At 40.4% G+C, this 18877-nt stretch overlaps 2 protein-coding genes across 2 annotated transcripts in view; one reads left to right on the forward strand and one right to left on the reverse strand.

The window, feature by feature from the left end:
- Positions 1–489, forward strand: LOC106089283 (larval cuticle protein 4-like). Its single transcript, XM_013255103.2, has 2 exons — positions 1–74; positions 138–489. Exons 1-2 carry the CDS (start codon positions 63–65, stop codon positions 462–464), a joined length of 339 nt encoding a protein of 112 aa, XP_013110557.2. The 5' UTR covers positions 1–62; the 3' UTR covers positions 465–489.
- Positions 490–2797: 2308 nt separating this feature from the next.
- LOC106089291 (COP9 signalosome complex subunit 7) overlaps positions 2798–18877 on the reverse strand; it is a 152277-nt gene continuing 136197 nt past the window's right edge. The window contains exons 3-5 of the mRNA XM_013255112.2: positions 11865–12085; positions 10370–10514; positions 2798–2943 (exon numbers count right to left, since the gene is read on the reverse strand). Coding sequence (XP_013110566.1) covers positions 2939–2943; positions 10370–10514; positions 11865–12085 — 371 coding nt within the window. The 3' untranslated portion in view covers positions 2798–2938. The remainder of the gene's footprint in view (positions 2944–10369; positions 10515–11864; positions 12086–18877) is intronic.

Here is an 18877-nt window from a genome sequence, read left to right on the forward strand (position 1 = left end):
GATAATCAACAAACCATTGGCATTAACTTGGAATAAGCATCAAAGAAAGCATTATTAGCAAAATGTTGAAATACGTAAGTTTTTTTTTTATTGCCCATAGAAAGGAGAATATTTGCTATAAAAAAAGTTTCCTTTAGTTCCTGCTCTTAGCTGTAATCTCCTGCGCCGCTGTTGCTGAGGATGCCGAAACCTTAAAATACAATTCCGATGTCAATGAACATGGCTTCCAATACGATTTTGAGACCAGCAATCACATTCATGCCCAAGCTTCTGGTGATGATCATGGTGCCGTTAAAGGCGATTTTGAATGGCACTCTCCTGAAGGTGAACATATTCACATCAACTATGTAGCCGACGATAATGGTTATCAACCTCAGAGTGATATTCTGCCCACTCCTCCACCAATTCCAGAGGCCATTGCCAAGGCCATTCAGTATATTCAAGCTCATGGTGGTCATGCTTAAAACGAGAACTGAATTGTGAGGGTGATACAATAATGTGGTCGTGAAATTTGTTATACTACGAAATAAAGGCAAGCAATCTTATGTTGTATATATTCCTGATCATTTTGATGAGATATAATCTTCTGGGCCTCTGTTGCCAATAAACCGATCTATCAAATATGTACATTAGGGTGATGATTTTTTTACAACCTCATATCCTAGTATCATATTTCTTAAATTTAAGGGGATTCGATAAAAAACTTTTATTTCGGCAAATGAACACAAATTCTAGAGCCACATATATGTAACACCATCAAACACTCAAAATAAAATTTTTGCAAATTTTGCCCATGAACATTCCAGTAAGGAACAGGGACCACTTCGCACATATCAATGAGTGCAGTCCGGTTCAAGTTCAAGCTCAATGATAAGGGTCCTCCTTTTAATAGCCGAGTCTGAACGGCGTGCCGTTCAGCCAGGTCGAATCTTGGGAACCCACCACCATGGTTCTGCTAAAAATTTATTCAAAAAAAAAGTATTATAAAAATTGCGGCTTTTAGGGGCCACAGCCACATCGGGCAAAAATTGCGACTTGTAAGGGGTCAAGAAGTCAAAACGGGAGACCGGTTTATATAGAAGCTAAACATATCAAGTTCTTTACCGATTTAGACCGTACTTGGCACAGTTATTAGAAGTCATAACAGAACACTATATATGCAAAATTTCAGCCAAATCAGATGAAAATTGAAGTTTCCAGGGGCTCAAGAAGTCAAACATTATTTACCAGAGGAGTCCACCTCTGTTAAGGGGTTGGAAGTCGTTTTGACGAAAAGGAATCTCTGGGCTGCGTGCACCCCATCTTTCCCGTGACCATTTGTGTACTAAGGTGGGTATGGTATGGGGGCACAGGGCAGGAGTTTTCATTGAGTTACTTGGAATCAGGGAATCATATAGAATTCTGTACGAGTGCAGCGTCTTTCAGTTGGAGATCTTCTCCGGTCTGAAGGCACTGGAGAAAATTTCAATTCGGACAGTCTAGCAACACAGAAGGCTTTGAGATTGCTTAGAAGATACGAGGAGATTTTCTAACAATGGGGATGTCTGTCACTCTCTGCAGGGTCCCGGGCCATCAAGAGTACGGCGTGAAACGACTACGCCTTGAACTCAGACTGCGTCGACCCGAAAGGCTTCGGGCAAACCAAGTTTATTGACGGAATTCTCTTGCCCTCATCGCCAAATCGTTTCCTCTTTCATTTCCCCTTACTCCACTATGGCTCCTATGGTACCTAAACGATGCGGATTGTGTCATCCTCAGAGAAGGCGTTAAGCTTTTTATTGCCCTGATGGCCAGGTTTCTGTCCGTAAAGATGTTCACACTTGACGTTCTCGCGCGAACACCTCACCAACTCACGCTTCCGTGATCGCTCGAATCTCTGCCTGTAGGATCGTGTAATGGTCAGGCAGTCAAAAGGAGATCTCAGTCTCTGGGTTCTCAATGTAGACCCCCACGCCGACTATGTCCTCTAACTTTGATATCCATCTGTACAGCATGATCCCCCAGATGGAGGGTCACTGATGCCTCTGCCAGCAGTGTCTCGAACTCGACCACAAGTGTCATCTCAGATATCTGATTGGAAACCTCTTCTAATCTATTCGGGTTTCCGATCGTTGCCTCGATTATATCGCGATGGTATAACCTGCTCCTATGCTCTATTCATTTGGTAGGAAGTGGGGTTAACCTGCAAAATGATTTATTGGATGTTTGCGGCCATGGTGGAAGACCGTGGAGAAGAGGACTCGTACGAGGGAATTCGAGAAGATCCAGGGACTGGCCTGCGTGGGGTCACAGGGGCACCGAGATCTGCATCGCAGGCAGGTCTGGAAGCGATGCCGTATAAGCAGCCCATTAAGGGCCAATATTCGGAACTGCGCCGTCAAGATTGCGCTTAGGCTAAGGGATCTAGGTATGCATAAGGAAAGGTGTGGGGTCAGGGTCCGTGCTGGGTTCTTTTTAATCCCGTCACATATTAGATACATATATGTGGAGCAGTTACTCCGGGATGTGGCATTGACTACAAATGTATTTGTACTCTTTTCCAATTTTAATTTTTGCTAAGGACCAAACATTCCACCCCCTCTTGTAATAGAAATATGATAAAAATATATTTCAATTAAATACGTTATTGAATGAATTTCTTTACAAAAGAAAAATACGTTTGCCAAATAACCATTCAATTATTTTATTTTTCATCAGCATGACAAAAATGAATTGATTTTTAATTTTATTGAGATCAAAAAGAGATTATTTTCTTTGACAGCAATGCAATACCTTTGCTTATATAAACAAAGTCCTGTAAAGAAATATCTAATATTTTATTTATAGTTAAAATAATAGAGATGCATGGATTTGAATTTAAATAAAAAGAAAACTTATTCCAGTATGCCAGAATCCAATAAAGGATACACAGACAGCCAAATGATGCAAATTTGCCCTTTTAAACTAGAATGGAAAGAGGGGAAAAAAGAAACCAAAAATTAAAAATGTGTGCGGGTAGATTTGCTCAAAACAGCATATTCCAAATAATGTAGAAATATTATTAAGCTGCTCAAGCTAATACTCTTAGAAGCAAACCCTGCAGGACATGTGATAACAAATTTTGTCAGAATTTATTCGACGAAGGACATAAATACTAGCAACACCCAAAGCTAAACTTCGACTATTGCTTAAGCAGAGAGAAAATTAAATTGGCACAACATAGGGTCAGAGTGGAAAGAAAATGTCACAACTAATAATCCATATGAAATCTTATTGAGGGTTGAAACAAAATGATGCAGAATTCAAGGAAAAATAAAAACGAAAGAATTCCTAAAACTATGACTTACGTACAAACGCAAATAGTCACATAATCAAAGTCAAAGGTTATACAGAAGTGAAATGAAAGTAATCCAAGAACTTCTGTCACAAAAACTCACTCAAAATGAGATAAATAAGAATTGAATGTCAGGAGAGTGACCTCAAAAAGTTTGCAAAACTTTGTTGGAAAGAAATTTATTAGTTTTATTGTGGTTCAAATCAAACTTCGAGCACAACACAATCACTTAATGTACCTTGAGAAAAACTAAAGGATAAACAGAAGCCGGCAACTGTAAGTGTTTAATTTCTTAATAACAATGCTGTTATGTATTGGTGAAAAAACCATTATTAAAGAAACAAGGGAAAGATTTGCGGTATATGATATACATAACTAACAAACAGAGCAAAATGTTAGTCACCTGTTGTATGGCTAAAAACTGAAGGCTTATCCCTTGGATGAGCATTCTGAAAAGAAATTCCGATACATCTGTAACGCTATAATAGCTCGCCAGACGGTCGAATACCCCAAGTGCAACCCAACTTTGCGATGCAGGAAGTGGAACTGGCACACAAGGGTGTTGGAATTTTACTGACCTCATAATCAGATAACTGAATCTGGAGACCAAAAAGATGGCCAACGAATTTAAGCGGAATTTATGGTTAGGGCACTTAAGACACTCTTACTTAAGCGCTTAAGTGCTGTAGCCATTAAGCCGTGAGTGTTTCAGCTGGAATTTATGACTACGCACTCTTACTTAAGAGCTCCCCTGCGTGGGGGTAACAATCTTGTCGCAATGCGGGGGCTTAAGGATTGAATCTAGGTTCGGTGCATACACCCGGGAAATCATACTGCCCTAGGGCGACATGACTTCGAAGGTGAATGCAATGGTTCCCGATTCAACCTGAACTAAAAGTTATCCCAAGATATACAAACATGAGTGACAATATTACAAAGAGTAACTCTACGGGTGATCAGCGGTCCAGTACCATAAATACACCAAAACCAGCAGGTTCGGCAGGAAGACAATATATACAGGTCCCAACCTCATGTTACACAAAACAAACAAGCACAGAGCAGCTACCATACTTGAACTCTACATACAATACATTGATCCCGCGATACAGCATCAACTTGTCCCCGTGCGAGGATTCCTGCGATGGACTCTTGGGAGTTCGAGGGATTTAGCTTTATGAAACGGATGAAGAGGACGTCCAAATGGTCCCTTCAGACCCGACAGCAGCTGGAACCTCAACTCCAGGTGGAGAGGCGGGTACTTCGCAAGGGGACAAGCCGAAAGTATAGCAAACGAACAACAGAAACGGGAAGAATGCTACAAACGCTCTTTACGGTATCTAAGGAAGATGGAGGGTCTAGAGCAGTAGCAAGTAAATACACACACATTATTAAACATATATGTGTACGTGCACAAGAACATAAGCCCACGGGCTTAGAAATATTACGCACACTAGCACATGTACCCAACATTGGTCTAGATCCATTCAGAACTGTCACACACGCTATAGAAAAAACCGAGACCGCAGATGGAAGCACCGCGCGCAAGACACCAGATCCATATAAGGGCATAACTGTTAAGCCGAGGTCTGGATAGTGTCCTCCCGGTAAGGGTATCTCACTCAAATGTCATGCCTGAACAAGGCCTTTTTGGAGGCATGTCCGAACGGGTACCGCCGGGTAAAACCGTCCTGTCGTTGTCAGGAGGAAGGGTAGAAGGCTTTTTAATAAGGCTAAAAGGGAGAACACGGCAGAGGACTGGGACGAATATCGCCATGCCCTTGTCAAGTTCAAAAAGGAGACGAGAAGGACGAAGAGGAGTTCTTTGGCGAAATGGTGTGAAGAATTGGAAAGCACTAGCAACGCAACTAGGTTGCTCAAAATGCTCTTGAGGCAGAGGACTGGGACGAATATCGCGATGCCCTTGTCAAGTTCAAAAAGGAGACGAGAAGGACGAAGAGGAGTTCCTGGGCGAAATAGTGTAAAGAAGTGGAAAGCACTAGTAACGCATCTAGGTTGCACAAAGGGCTTTCGACGGATCCCAGCACTTACACCGGGTGTGTTCAGAAGACGGTGAACTTTTGATGGAGATGCATTTCCCTGGCGGCCAGGAAGAGATTGGCGATCAAGATATCGCAATACCTACACATGCGGCCATAGGGAATGACCTCATCAGGAACATCGTTGACTAGTAGAAGATAGTGTGGGCAGTACGCATTTTCCGGACATTTATGTCGGCCGAACATGACGGTATTATCCTGGCACTGGCACAGGAGTTCCTTGGAGTCACCCTGCCCTGGCTTGAACGGGTTTTCCGAGCGAGCCTGGTATGGTCCTACATAACTAGGGTAGGGAGGTAGTCGAGATGGTTTTTATCGCCGATTCTATGGAACCTCGTGATAAATGAAATCCTTTTGGATTTCGGCGGTGTCTGCACAAAGATAATCGCGTAAGAGAGGCCGTAAGGCACTGTACGTTTTTATTTCTGCAGGAGAATGTTTGATAGAAAGTGGGGTGTAAACCCCAAAATTATATTGGATGTATGCGGCCATCGTGAGACCAGTACTCACCTATGGATCACTAATATGGTGGAAGACCGTGGAGAAGAGTAATCGATCCAGGGAATTCTGGGAAGGGAACTAACTACCGCCCTCAAAACTCACATACTCATAATTACTTCTGCAGAATTTGTCTTGATGAGGATGAGGTGAAAACTATGAAACACTTGCTCTGTTCATGTACAGGTTTACAAGGTGACAGACTTTTCATATTTTTTATTACCGTGAAAATTATGATAGCGATCGAACGAATAAAGATAAATGAGCACTATTGGTTTAGATTTGAAAATAGCTCCCAAAAAAGTGGTCCTCCGTCGTTTTTGGAGTGAAGATTAGCCAGAAGCAATGTAAGATCTACCAATGCATCCAGAAAAAGTCACAGTTTGGTGCGGCTTATGGGCTGTTGGCATTTCTGGAACGTACTTCTTCAAAGATGATGTGAATCATAAAGATTTCATGTAATTTTCTGAATTTTATGTGAATTTCTTTTTTTTTTTTGAAAGACTTTTCTACATCTCTTAAAAAATCACCCTTCATTTTTAGAATACTTTACGTTCAAAAAACCAATCTTGTCCTAAATATTGAGCGGGAAATAAAATATGTGTAAATTTTTAGTAGAGTCAATGACGGTGGGTCTCAAATCGTTTTACAACCTGATATAACTGCTATATAAACCGATGGTTAGTACAGCCTTAAAAGGCTATATCTATTGCAAATTGCAAATTTTGCCCATTAACATTCCACTAAGGCACAGGGGCAAACTGAAAGTTCTATAGGGGAGCTATATTTATATCTGATCCGATTTAGTTTAAAGTCCATAACAATCGTCCATGGACCAAAAAACTGAGCTGTGCAAAATTTTACGACAATCGGAGAACAAATGCAACCTGTAACTTGATCACAACAATACATGGACAGACATATAGACAGACGGACCGATGAACTTAGCTAATAATCGAAGTAGAAAGTAATTTTAAAGAGTGATTTGTTAAGAGCTTGATAACTTTTTTTTAAAAAAAAACGCATAAAATTTGCAAAATCTCATCGGTTCTTTATTTGAAACGTTAGATTGGTCCATGACATTTACTTTTTGAAGATAATTTCATTTAAATGTTGACTGCGGCTGCGTCTTAGGTGGTCCATTCGGAAAGTCCAATTTTGGGCAACTTTTTCGAGCATTTCGGCCGGAATAGCCCGAATTTCTTCGGAAATGTTGTCTTCCAAAGCTGGAATAGTTGCTGGCTTATTTCTGTAGACTTTAGACTTGACGTAGCCCCACAAAAAATAGTCTAAAGGCGTCAAATCGCATGATCTTGGTGGCCAACTTACCGGTCCATTTCTTGAGATGAATTGTTCTCCGAAGTTTTCCCTCAAAATGGCCATAGAATCGCGAGCTGTGTGGCATGTAGCGCCATCTTGTTTAAAACACATGTCAACCAAGTTCAGTTCTTCCATTTTTGGCAACAAAAAGTTTGTTAGCATCGAACGATAGCGATCGCCATTCACCGTAACGTTGCGTCCAACAGCATCTTTGAAAAAATACGGTTCAATGATTCCACCAGCGTACAAACCACACCAAACAGTGCATTTTTCGGGATGCATGGACAGTTCTTGAACGGCTTCTGGTTGCTCTTCACTCCAAATGCGGCAATTTTGCTTATTTACGTAGCCATTCAACCAGAAATGAGCCTCATCGCTGAACAAAATTTGTCGATAAAAAAGCGGATTTTCTGCCAACTTTTCTAGGGCCCATTCACTGAAAATTCGACGTTGTGGCAGATCGTTCGGCTTCAGTTCTTGCACGAGCTGTATTTTATACGGTTTTACACCAAGATCTTTGCGTAAAATCTTCCATGTGGTCGAATAACACAAACCCAATTGCTGCGAACGGCGACGAATCGACATTTCACGGTCTTCAGCAACACTCTCAGAAACAGACGCAATATTCTCTTCTGTACGCACTGTACGCATTCGTGTGGTTGGTTTAATGTCCAATAAAGTAAACTGAGTGCGAAACTTGGTCACAATCGCATTAATTGTTTGCTCACTTGGTCGATTATGTAGACCATAAATCGGACGTAAAGCGCGAAACACATTTCGAACCGAACACTGATTTTGGTAATAAAATTCAATGATTTGCAAGCGTTGCTCGTCAGTAAGTCTATTCATGATGAAATGTCAAAGCATACTGAGCATCTTTCTCTTTGACACCATGTCTGAAATCCCACGTGATCTGTCAAATACTAATGCATGAAAATCCTAACCTCAAAAAAATCACCCTTTATTTCTTAGCATTACAACCAAAGGGGTAAAGAAATGGTGGTGTAGGGTATAAATGACATTAAATGTTAGGAAAAGTTTTGCTGGGATATGTTAAGAACCATATCTTCAAAGGATTCCCCTGGTTTTTACACCCAGCACCATAGGATAGGGGAATATTCATATAGTCATTCCGTTTGCAACACATCGAAATATCAATTTTCGACCCTACAAAGTATATATATTTCGGATCGTCGTAAAATTCTAAGACGATCGAGACATGTCCGTCCGTCTGTCCGTCTGTCTGTTGAAATCACGCTACAGTCTTTAAAAATAGAGATATTGAGCTGAAACTTTGCACAGATTCTTTTTTTGTTCATAAGGAGGTTAAGTTCGAAGATGGGCTATATCGGACTATAACTTGATATAGCCCCCATATAGACCGATCGGCCGATTTAGGGTCTTAGGCCCATAAAAGCCACATTTACTATCCGATTTTGCTGTAATTTGGGACAGTGAGTTGTGTTAGGCCCTTCGATATCCTTCGTCAATTTGGTCTAGACCGGTCCAGATTTGGATATAGCTGCCATATAGACCGATCCTCCTATTTAGGGTCTTAGGCCCATAAAGCCACATTTATTATCCGATTTTGCTGTAATTTGGGACAGTGAGTTGTGTTAGGCCCTTCGATATCCTTCGTCAATTTGGCCTAAATCGGTCCAGATTTGGATATAGCTGCCATATAGACCGATCCTTCTATTTAGGGTCTTAGGCCCATAAAAGCCACATTTATTATCCGATTTTGCTTAAATTGGGGACCGTGAGTTGTGTTAGGCCCTTCGACATTCTTTGTCAATTTGGCCTAGATCGGTCCAAATTTGGATATAGCTGCCATATAGACCGATCCTCCGATTTAGGGTTTTAGGCCCATAAAAGCCACATTTATTATCCGATTTTGCTGAAAATTGTGGCAGTGATTTGCCTTAGGCCCTTCGACATCTTTCTTTAACTTGGCTCTGATCGGTTCAGATTTGGATATAGCTACCATATAGACCGATCTCTCGGTTTTAGGCTTTGGGACCATAAAAGGCGCATTTATAATCCAATTTCACTGAAATTTGACACAGTGACTTATGATAGGCTTATCGACATCCGTGTCGTATATGGTTCAAATCGAATATATTGTTATACATAATTGAAAAATGACTTGTACTTATTAGTAGTTGGTCCAAATCGGAACAAATTTCGATATAACTGCTATGGGACATAAGGTATACCATTTTCTCCGGATTTTGACGAAATGGGGTTTACATATATACCCGAGGTGGTGGGTACCCAAAGTTCGGCCCGGCCGAACTTAATGCCTTTTTACTTGTTTAATCTTTAATTTTTGATTTTGCTCAATAACCTTAAAGGCAGAGGTTTGCCTCTCTCTTGTTTGCTGATTGTCACAAAATCGCCTTAAGATATCACTGTTACTTTGTGTTCCACAACAAAACCAAAATCAATTGTCCAGCAATCCTTTTCATTTGACCATTTCAATATTTTTTTGTGTTTCCTACAATTTTGGTGGCTAAGTGTTTTTCAATTTTTCACAGTCACTTGCATTCAACTTAAACTTTCCATTTTTCATTATGAAAACCACAACTAGAGAGCGGAAGAGAGTGAAAACTTTTTGCAATAATAAATTGTGATGATGTGAAAAGAGCTAAAGAAAACAAATTAAGAAGCAGTTAAAAAAAAAACGACAGAATGGATGATTGAGAAAACTTCATGGCTGGTTGGTTGGTTGACTTAATGCCGTTAATGCGCTTGATGAAAAGATGTACAGAACAAACATCCTGGGGGGAGGGCGAGAGTGATAGCGATAAAATTCACAGCCCAAGCTCGGCTGAAAGGAGCTCCTTCAACCGCATCATCGGCATCATCCTGCCAACAGCAGCCACAACAATATTGGAATTCCTTTCGGTGGTGTATAGAAATTCATGGCGTTCAATGGAAAATGATGCACTCAGTCATCTGACTGACTAGCATGGATTGCAATATTGAGGAAAATCGTGGCGGTAAAAGTTCTTGGAAGTTTTGACATATCAAATCCACCCTAAAAACCTCCCTTGACACACTAAATGCCATACTTTTCATGATATTGCAATTTGAAGCAGATTTCTAGAATTTGCATGCAGCAGCAGCAGCAACTGTCTACAATTTGTGTGAATTGAATTCATTTTTGCTTACAACTTACCCGCAGATCGTGATGGCTTAACTTTGGAACTTTTCTTTCGTGCCGCCTCTTGGCTGGTCGAGGATGTGGTTTCACGTGAATCGATTTGCATGGCTTCGTCGTTGTCGTTAATTTGAGTTTTGTAAACTTTCTTCAAATTAATTATCTGCAATAAAAATCGAAGAATAAAGTTAGACAAGCAGCAATAAACCACGTTCTTAACTTAAACTTAGAAAGAGTAGTAGTGAGAGAGACTGGGAGGGAGAGATGGCAGTCAGAGTTCGGTCAATATTCAATTGGCGTACCTTAAGACAAGAATAATGGCAAACTTTTAATTAAATTAATATGAGGAGATTGCGTCTCGAGATTAATGGAACTGTTGTGTCGACGACAGCATTAAGTGCCACTAAAGTGTCAAGGGAGAAAACTTAAATGAAAACTTCAACAGTTTAAAAGTGATGTGCCAGGCTGCAGGGAATTTGGGGAAGGAGAAGAACAATTAAATTTCCTGCTCAAAAAGGAAATAAATTAAAAAGAAATAACCTAAAACTAAAATCAGTCATTTAACAAGTAGGGAAAGGCAAAAGTATGGCGGTGCCAACTATATAATACCCCTTGTAATAACTGCGGCTCTATAAGTCCACAAAACGCGAGCTTTATATCTATGCAAATAAAGAGTGGGACATGCCTATGTCAAGGGAAGGTCGGTGGAGATTACCCTGCACGAAGTTGTGCATAAACCAGTAAGGAAAGGCAAAAGATCGGTGAAGGTTTGCATATAGCTGCCATATAGACCGATCTCTCGATTTAAGGTTTTGGGCCCATAAAAGGCGCATTTATTGTACGATGTCGCCGAAATTTGGGACGGTGAGTTAAGTTAAGCCCCTCGACAAGTTTCTGCAGGTTGGCTTAGATCGACCAAGCTTTGCATATAACTGCCTTATAGACCGATCACTCGATTTAAGGTTTTGGGCCCATAAAAAGCGCATTTATTGTCCGATTTTGCCGAAATTTGAGACAGTGAGTTATGTTAGGCTCTTCGGCATTTTTCTGAAACTTGGCCAAAATCGGAACATATTTCGATATAGCTGCTATGGGGCATAAGGTATGCATTTTTCACCGGATTTTGATGAAAGGTAGTTTACATATACACCAGAGGTGGTGGGTATCCAAAGTTCGGGCCGGCCGAACTTAACGCCTTTTTACTTGTTGTTATTTGATTCAACAAAAGAATACTGTCAAAAAAAAAAAAATTAGTCGTTTGATTTGGTAACACTCCTTGCAAGCGAACCTGTAGAGGCTTTTGATTGTTAAGATCGAATTCTCCCAATGCAACGTAATATTGGAAACCTATGATATTTTTCAATTTTAACTTATTTTAGACAAGTTAACCTTTTGCAACCCAATATGCTGCATTGTCATTGTTACCCCTGCTACAGCCGTTCCATAACATAAAAATTGCTTGAAAATTGCTAAGAAAAAATGAAACTTTATGAGTACAACCACTTTCACTTACTTTCTGTTCAATTTGTTTTTTGTTATCCAACTTCTTTGATTTTTCAGCATTTGCGCGTTTGATCTGCTCGACAATGCAATTGGAGATGGCATCACAGGAATCAACCCAATCCTGCAGAGTTTTTGCTATTTTGGTTGTATAGCCAGGTGGAATGTCACGACCCTGGGCATAATCGATTTCCAGAAAACGATTATTCTGAAACAATTTTCCATGAATAATATCTGCAATGACAAAAACAGAAACAAAAAACGATATAGAACGATGATAGAGACAATCAATGCCAAATGCAATATGGGATTACTAAGAGAAGAATGGCGTTCCATGAAAATCGTAACGAAAGAACTGAGGCAAAGCAGCCTTTAGTGATGTGTCGTTGACAGTGATTGAGAACACTAGAGAAGAGTAAAAGCGGAGTGAAAAAATTCATCACAGCATATATTACTGCAACATACATTTAGGGGACCTTTGTTAGTAAGAATCATAGTAGTTATTCGAAGAAAAAAGTGGCATGCAAAAAGATTTACAGTAAAAATCAGGTTCTGAGACATTGCTTCTTTCAAAAAATTGAGGCTAAATGGGTTTCACTCCTTTATTGTCTAAGAAAACGATTTTGCAAACTGCTTTGTTTGAATGAAAGAAGATTGATTGGACGATAGAGGGCGTTTTTGACACTAACTTACTTTCATCGGGCATATGTAGCCGTTGTTGTTCAACTTCCATATGCTGCCGCCGACACAATGTTCATACCTTATCTAGAAATGCAGCATCAGTGTTCATTGTAAAAGGCCAACGGCAAAAACAAAATCTCACCATGAACCCAGAAATTGTTACACAGAGAATACAAAGCTTTAAACTTCCATTATTGCCATAGTCATTGTTTTAGCATTTAGGAAAAAAAATCTTGTCCATAGCTCTTAAGCTCGTTCAGATTGCATTAGACACACGTGGAAATCCGGTGAAATGAACATTCTGTGTGTGTGTGTGTGTGTGCGAGCGTGTGTAGGCATAAATCACTTTGGACATAGTGATGGGCAAGGACTGCATGACAGGTTGCCTAATTGACCTGACGTCAAATGACAGTCAAGCTAAAATTAGGGCATACATGTATGTGATAACCATATGCCATTAAGTGAACCGTGCAAATGTAAACTGCTGTTCCATGTTTTTGGTTTTTGCTAAAGTCTATGTCTCAAACGAAATTCCTATTGGTTACATCAAACCCCTGGAGGGTCATATCTGTAATGTAGGGTCGGCTAAATCTGCTATCGACTTTTTCCAATTTGGGTCGAAAGAGGAGGAGGGAATTCTTGGCCCTTAAAAAGGGGTCACTGAGTACGATTACAGGATTCAAAACAGGTTATATGGGAGTGCCGCATAACGCTCAAAGACACCAACGAACAACTAGGAAAGATTAGAAAAAAAGTTAAAAAACGGATCCGTCCTATGTTGAAGACCCCGCAAACGTTTAAAGAACAATGATTTGCGTATCTGCACCTGGTATGTCCGAACTCTTTACAGAAAATGGGCAGTTTACGCACTTGCGGATGTATTAGAGATAACACAGGACAGCCATTACCGTCATACGGGAAATACGACGGCTCGGGAAGGGCTCCACAACAACACAAAAAAGTGAAGCCCTATATTATAGCTGCTATGAAACAAGGCATGCAATTGGCTATGGATTTGTTGTTCAACGGAGACTGCAACACCTTGTCTCCAGGTTTACTAAGATGGACGAGAGGTTAGCGTACAGTACGCTTGATAGTGTCTAATACACGAAGGGGAGGAGCCCAATTTCTCTGTAGTCAATTCCTCAGTGTTAAAGATTAAAGTCAACAGAATAATTGTGCCCTATCAGTGTGGCTTAAGACCTCATAAATCCACCATAGACCAGATATTTACACTTGGCCCTCCCCCTTACCCTCATTTTCAAAAAAGCAAGATTTTGAATGCCACCCCAAAAACACGAAGTGGTTATAAAATTTTGCGCTTTAATAACCTGGGAGGACGCCCCATCCCAAAACCCACCCGAACGGACGTGTTTACCGATTGGGACAATATGGGTCTCTAATAAGTTAATTGTTACTGTGTTGTGTGGCAAGTGAAGCCCTTGCATTTTGAGCAAAAAAAAAGTTGGATAACATCTCACGGTAGCGCTCAACGCTTCACAGTTACGTTACGATCAGCATCATCTCTGAAGAAGTACGGTCCAATGATGGCACCAGCTTATAAACCGCACCAAACTGTGACTTTTTCTGGATGCATTGGTAGCTTTTGCAATGCTTCTGGCTGATCTTCACTCCAAAATCGAAAATTCTGCTTACTAAGCCAAAAATGAGCTTCGCCGCTGAAGAAGAAGCGTGCGATGAACTTTCTTAACAGAACAAGCATTTTGATAATAAAATTCAATCATTTGCAAGCGTTGTTCGTTTGTTAGACGGTTCGTGGTTAAATTATAGACCAAATTGAAAATGTTTGACAGTGAAATAAAAAACGTGCGTGAGCTGTTTTAAGATAATAGCTAAAAAAATCATCCTTTAGTTCCTAGTCTCGTAAATTCGTCCGCTTTACAATTCTCTGGGATATGTCTGTGGCCTGGCATCCAGAACAGATGAATTGTTCAGCCATCTCGTTGAGAAATCTGCGACAGTAGAGGGCCGTTTTTGAATTCAGAAATAAGCTCTCCAGGAATCATAAGGCTGTCTGAGAAGATTTTATGCCAAAGTGGTCGGGTAACCTTTTCGATATGACCAGTTCTAGATCTTTAAAGTACACCTCAAAGCCGACCTGGTCATCTAGTTTCGAACCATCCGTATACAAGTCTATATAACTTCTATTTCCAGGGACATTGTAGTTCCAATAGTTCTATTTCAGTAATAGTGCTACAGTACTTTTTGTCAAAAAGCGGCTGAGGCAGGAAGTAATACGCACTGCCTGGAACATCGGACATTGTCTCATGGACAACACAGTTTCCGTAGCCGCCACATGACCAACGAGAAAGCCCTCCTAGCCTCACGGCAGTGGCCGCTGCAATTTGTCTAGCCACAATGTCCAGAGGCATTAGGTGTAGCATTAAATTCAGTGCATCAGATGGCGTAGACATCCTCATAGCGGCTGTGATGCACAAACAAGCCATTCTTTGGATCCGTTCTACTATTGAGCAGTAAGTGGACTTTTGAAGCGCCGTCCACCAGACCACAACACCATTTAGCATTATAGGTCTGACAACTGCAGTATGTATCCAGTGTGTGACGCGCGGTCTTAACCCCTCAACTTTTGCCAATGGCACTCAGGTGTATAGGGCTAGATTCGCCTTTCTTGACCTTTCAAAAATGTTGGATTTTAAGTTATATTTGATGTCCAGCAAAACACCCAGGTATTTTGCGCTTTCTGTAAATGGAACATTCCAAAAGTAGCGCCCAAAACCTAAAGTGGACCGATTGGGTTAATATGTGACTCAATTGAAAGATATTTGGTAGTAGAGTATGAATATGATATTTAATATTGGGTCCAAGTACCGAGGGAGTCGTCCCAAGCCCAAAACCGCCCCAAAAGTACCGCCCAAAATCAAAGAGGACCGATCGGGACAGTATGGGACACCAATGAAAGGTTTTCGGGAGTAGAATACGAATATGGTGTCAAAAATTGAATCCAAATACTTAGGACGTCGCCCCAAAGAGAACCGCCCAAATTAAAAAGGCACCGATCGGGACAATATAGAATTCCAATGAAAGGCATTAGGGAGTAGAGTATAAACATGATATGAAAAATTGGATTTAAGTATATAGGGAGTCGTTCAAAAACCAAAACCGCCGCAAAAGTACTGCCCATAGTGGGCCGATCGGAACAATATGGGACATAAATGAAAGGTATTAGGGAGTAGAATACGAATATGATATCAAAAGAGGACCGATCGGGACAATATGGAACACCAATAAAAGTTATTCGAGAGTAGAGTACGAATACGATTATCGAATATAAAAAATTGGGTGTAATTACCAAGAGGGCCGCCCCAAAACCAAAACTGTCCCAAGTGGGCATGTTAGACAATCATGATAATATGGATCTCAAATAAAAGGTATTCGGGAGTAGATTATGAATATGATATTATAAATAAGATTTAAGTAATAGGAGGTTGCCTACCCCTCAACAGATGAGAGTTTAGCCCCCTGCTGAAAATAGGATACTTTTTTGTGATATCCGACCCTTCACCACAATTTTCAAAAACAAAGGATCTCGGAGATGGGAGCATCGATTTGAGTGAAATATTTCATGCCACTTTATGGTAACCCAAACCACTTTATGGTTAAATAACTGTGGGCGACGGACATGTTTACCGATTTGGATATGGGTATCAAATAGGTATAATTTAAGAGTAGAGTACGAACTTTATATAACAATTTGGTCCCAAGTGTCGGGGGCTCGCTCCACCACCAGAAACCACCAAACGGACATATGGAGTAGAATTCGAAACAAATATAAAAACTAGGGTCAAATCTCGGGGGGTTGCACTACCACAAAATTATGCCCCAAATGGAACTATATACCACACGGGACAATATGGGATTCTAATGAAAGGTATTAGGAGTTAAATACGAACAGAAGTTATTTTAAAACTTAGACCACGCCAAAACGGGCCGCAAGTAATTAGGGTGTAGCGAAGCACATCTGGCCAGCTAGTGGTTCATATATTTTAAACTTTTCACAGGATTTAGACGAAATGTGGTGCATATATTTGAGTTGGTGGTCTACAAACTTTGGCCCGGCTGAACTTTAATAAATTTTTACTCCTTTTTACTTGTCTTGCTTCTTGATGTACAGTTGCCAATTTTTTTCTGATGAACTACTGTGAATGATGTAAACCAAATTATGTCTACCCTTCTACTTGTTTCCTGTAAATTAACTCATATTTGGTTACATTTTCCAGCTCGACAATTATTGTCAACTGACATTTCAAAATAGAATAAGAAATGTTTTGCTAATTGTTAAGGGGCCAGAGGGTTTACAGGAAACCATCATTTACAGTGCATAATTGAAGAGAAGGCAAAAATGGTAGATTGGGATGCAACGAAGAAGAACGCAGGATTAGTTATATTGCTAATGAGTAACTATAGTAAATTTGGATTACAAGTTAAGGGTTTTGATAAGGGCAGACTATTTGGCGGTGAAGGCCAGAGGACTGCCGTCAATAAACTTGGTTAACTCGAAGCTTTTCGGGTCGACGAAGTCCGAGTCCGATCCAGATCGTGAGAAAACGAGGCTATTACTGAAAGGAAGCAAGAAGGAGGTCAGTATAGCTACTGGTATCTTAACGGGGCACATAGGACTGCGAGCTCACTTATGTAAAATCGGTGCGGCAAGTGATAGCATGTGTAGGGCATGCGGGGAAGATGATGAGACGTTGCAGCATTTCCTTTGTCATTGCTCGGCCTTCGCGTCCAACAGATACCGATACTTAGGTGGGGACACAATATTAGACATGAACCAACTTAGGGGAGTGGTTTTGAAAACAATTAAGGATTTTGTATGTAGCACGGACTTCCTAAATTAAATTTTTTTTTTAAAAGGTTACTCAATAATTTTTAGAGCGAATAAAAAGCTGATTATTGGCTTAGGTGTATGTCCATAGTGGATTGGGCGGATTAATATCTGAACCCTCTTTTTAACCTAACCTAAGGGTCCTTGAGCTCGAGGCCTTGATTCGTCGCTACTGTGCTATGGACAATGGACATAAATGGTGTATGTGAGTTTGATCCTAAAATACTCTTATACTATTACCTAGGTTGCAGCCTTTAAACAGTCTCACTTAGACAATTCTATTCCATTGTGATACCACCTTAGCTGCAAACTAAAGCCTCTGGTGGGAATCAAACCCACCGAGTTCGAGGAGTCTGAAAACTCGGCTACCCGGACGCTCAAAGCACTACTTAACCCACAGCAATTTTGCCCATTGGAAGCCACCGTAGCGCAGATGATGCTGAACGCCTGGGTTCAAATCCTGGCGAGACCATCAAGAAAATGTCAACTGTGGTTTTCCCCTCCTAATGCTGTAAACGTTTGTGAGGTGCTATGTAAAAACTTCTCTCAAAAGAGGTGTCGCGGCACGCCGTTCGGACTCGGCTATAAAAAGAGGCCAGTCACCATTGAGCTTAAACTTGAATCGGACTGCACTCATTGATATGAGAGAAGTTTGTTGAATGTTCATGGGCAAACTTTTTTTTTTAATTTCTAATGAGGTACAGGGGCCAAACTTCTCACATATTAATGAGCGTTGTATGATTCAAGTTAATGTTGAATTATAATGACCCCTTACCCACTATAGAGCTTTGATCATCGATTTTTTCCAAAGGGACAAAGATTACTTCTCCAGCAGAAGGATATTTTACACTTTTACAACTGGACGCCATAAGAAGATTGGAAGGTTCTACTATTTGAACTTTTGCTACAACATACTCATATTGAACCGCTTACAACTTTACAATATTAGAATCAAGTAATAAACTTCCTAATTATCCCCCAACTCTTTAAAACTTTGTTTCTCAGCTCATCCTAATGTTAAACTACTAACATGTCTGTCATTACAGACTACATGTATAATTCATATCTAGGAGCAAACTTAAAGCTGTCCCCTTAGGCAAATCAAACGGATGTCGACCACCTACCAACCCATGTGTATGTGTAGCATATGAATTACATCCTGGCGTGCAGGTTTCCAAAGAAATAATTATAATTGCTGACGGGGTGATGATGTGGTCTAACAGCAAAAAAGTGATAGAGCATGAAATCAACTATGCCTGAAATGGTAATTGTAGTAGAAAAAGTCACAAAAAAAACGTAAATACCAAAAGGACGACAACAGACACATCCTTTCGACATCAAGTACAGCCATAACTTCAGGGAATGTCATTTAATTAAAATTGCTGCAAGCCATGTGTGAGTGAAAGAGCTTGGCATAGATACACCACATTCCTAGCTAAAACAGAAGTGTATTCTCGCCAGTAAAACTCTACATC

The sequence above is a fragment of the Stomoxys calcitrans genome, chromosome 5 (genome assembly GCF_963082655.1).
Source record: "Stomoxys calcitrans chromosome 5, idStoCalc2.1, whole genome shotgun sequence".
Classification (NCBI taxonomy): Eukaryota; Metazoa; Arthropoda; class Insecta; order Diptera; family Muscidae; genus Stomoxys; species Stomoxys calcitrans.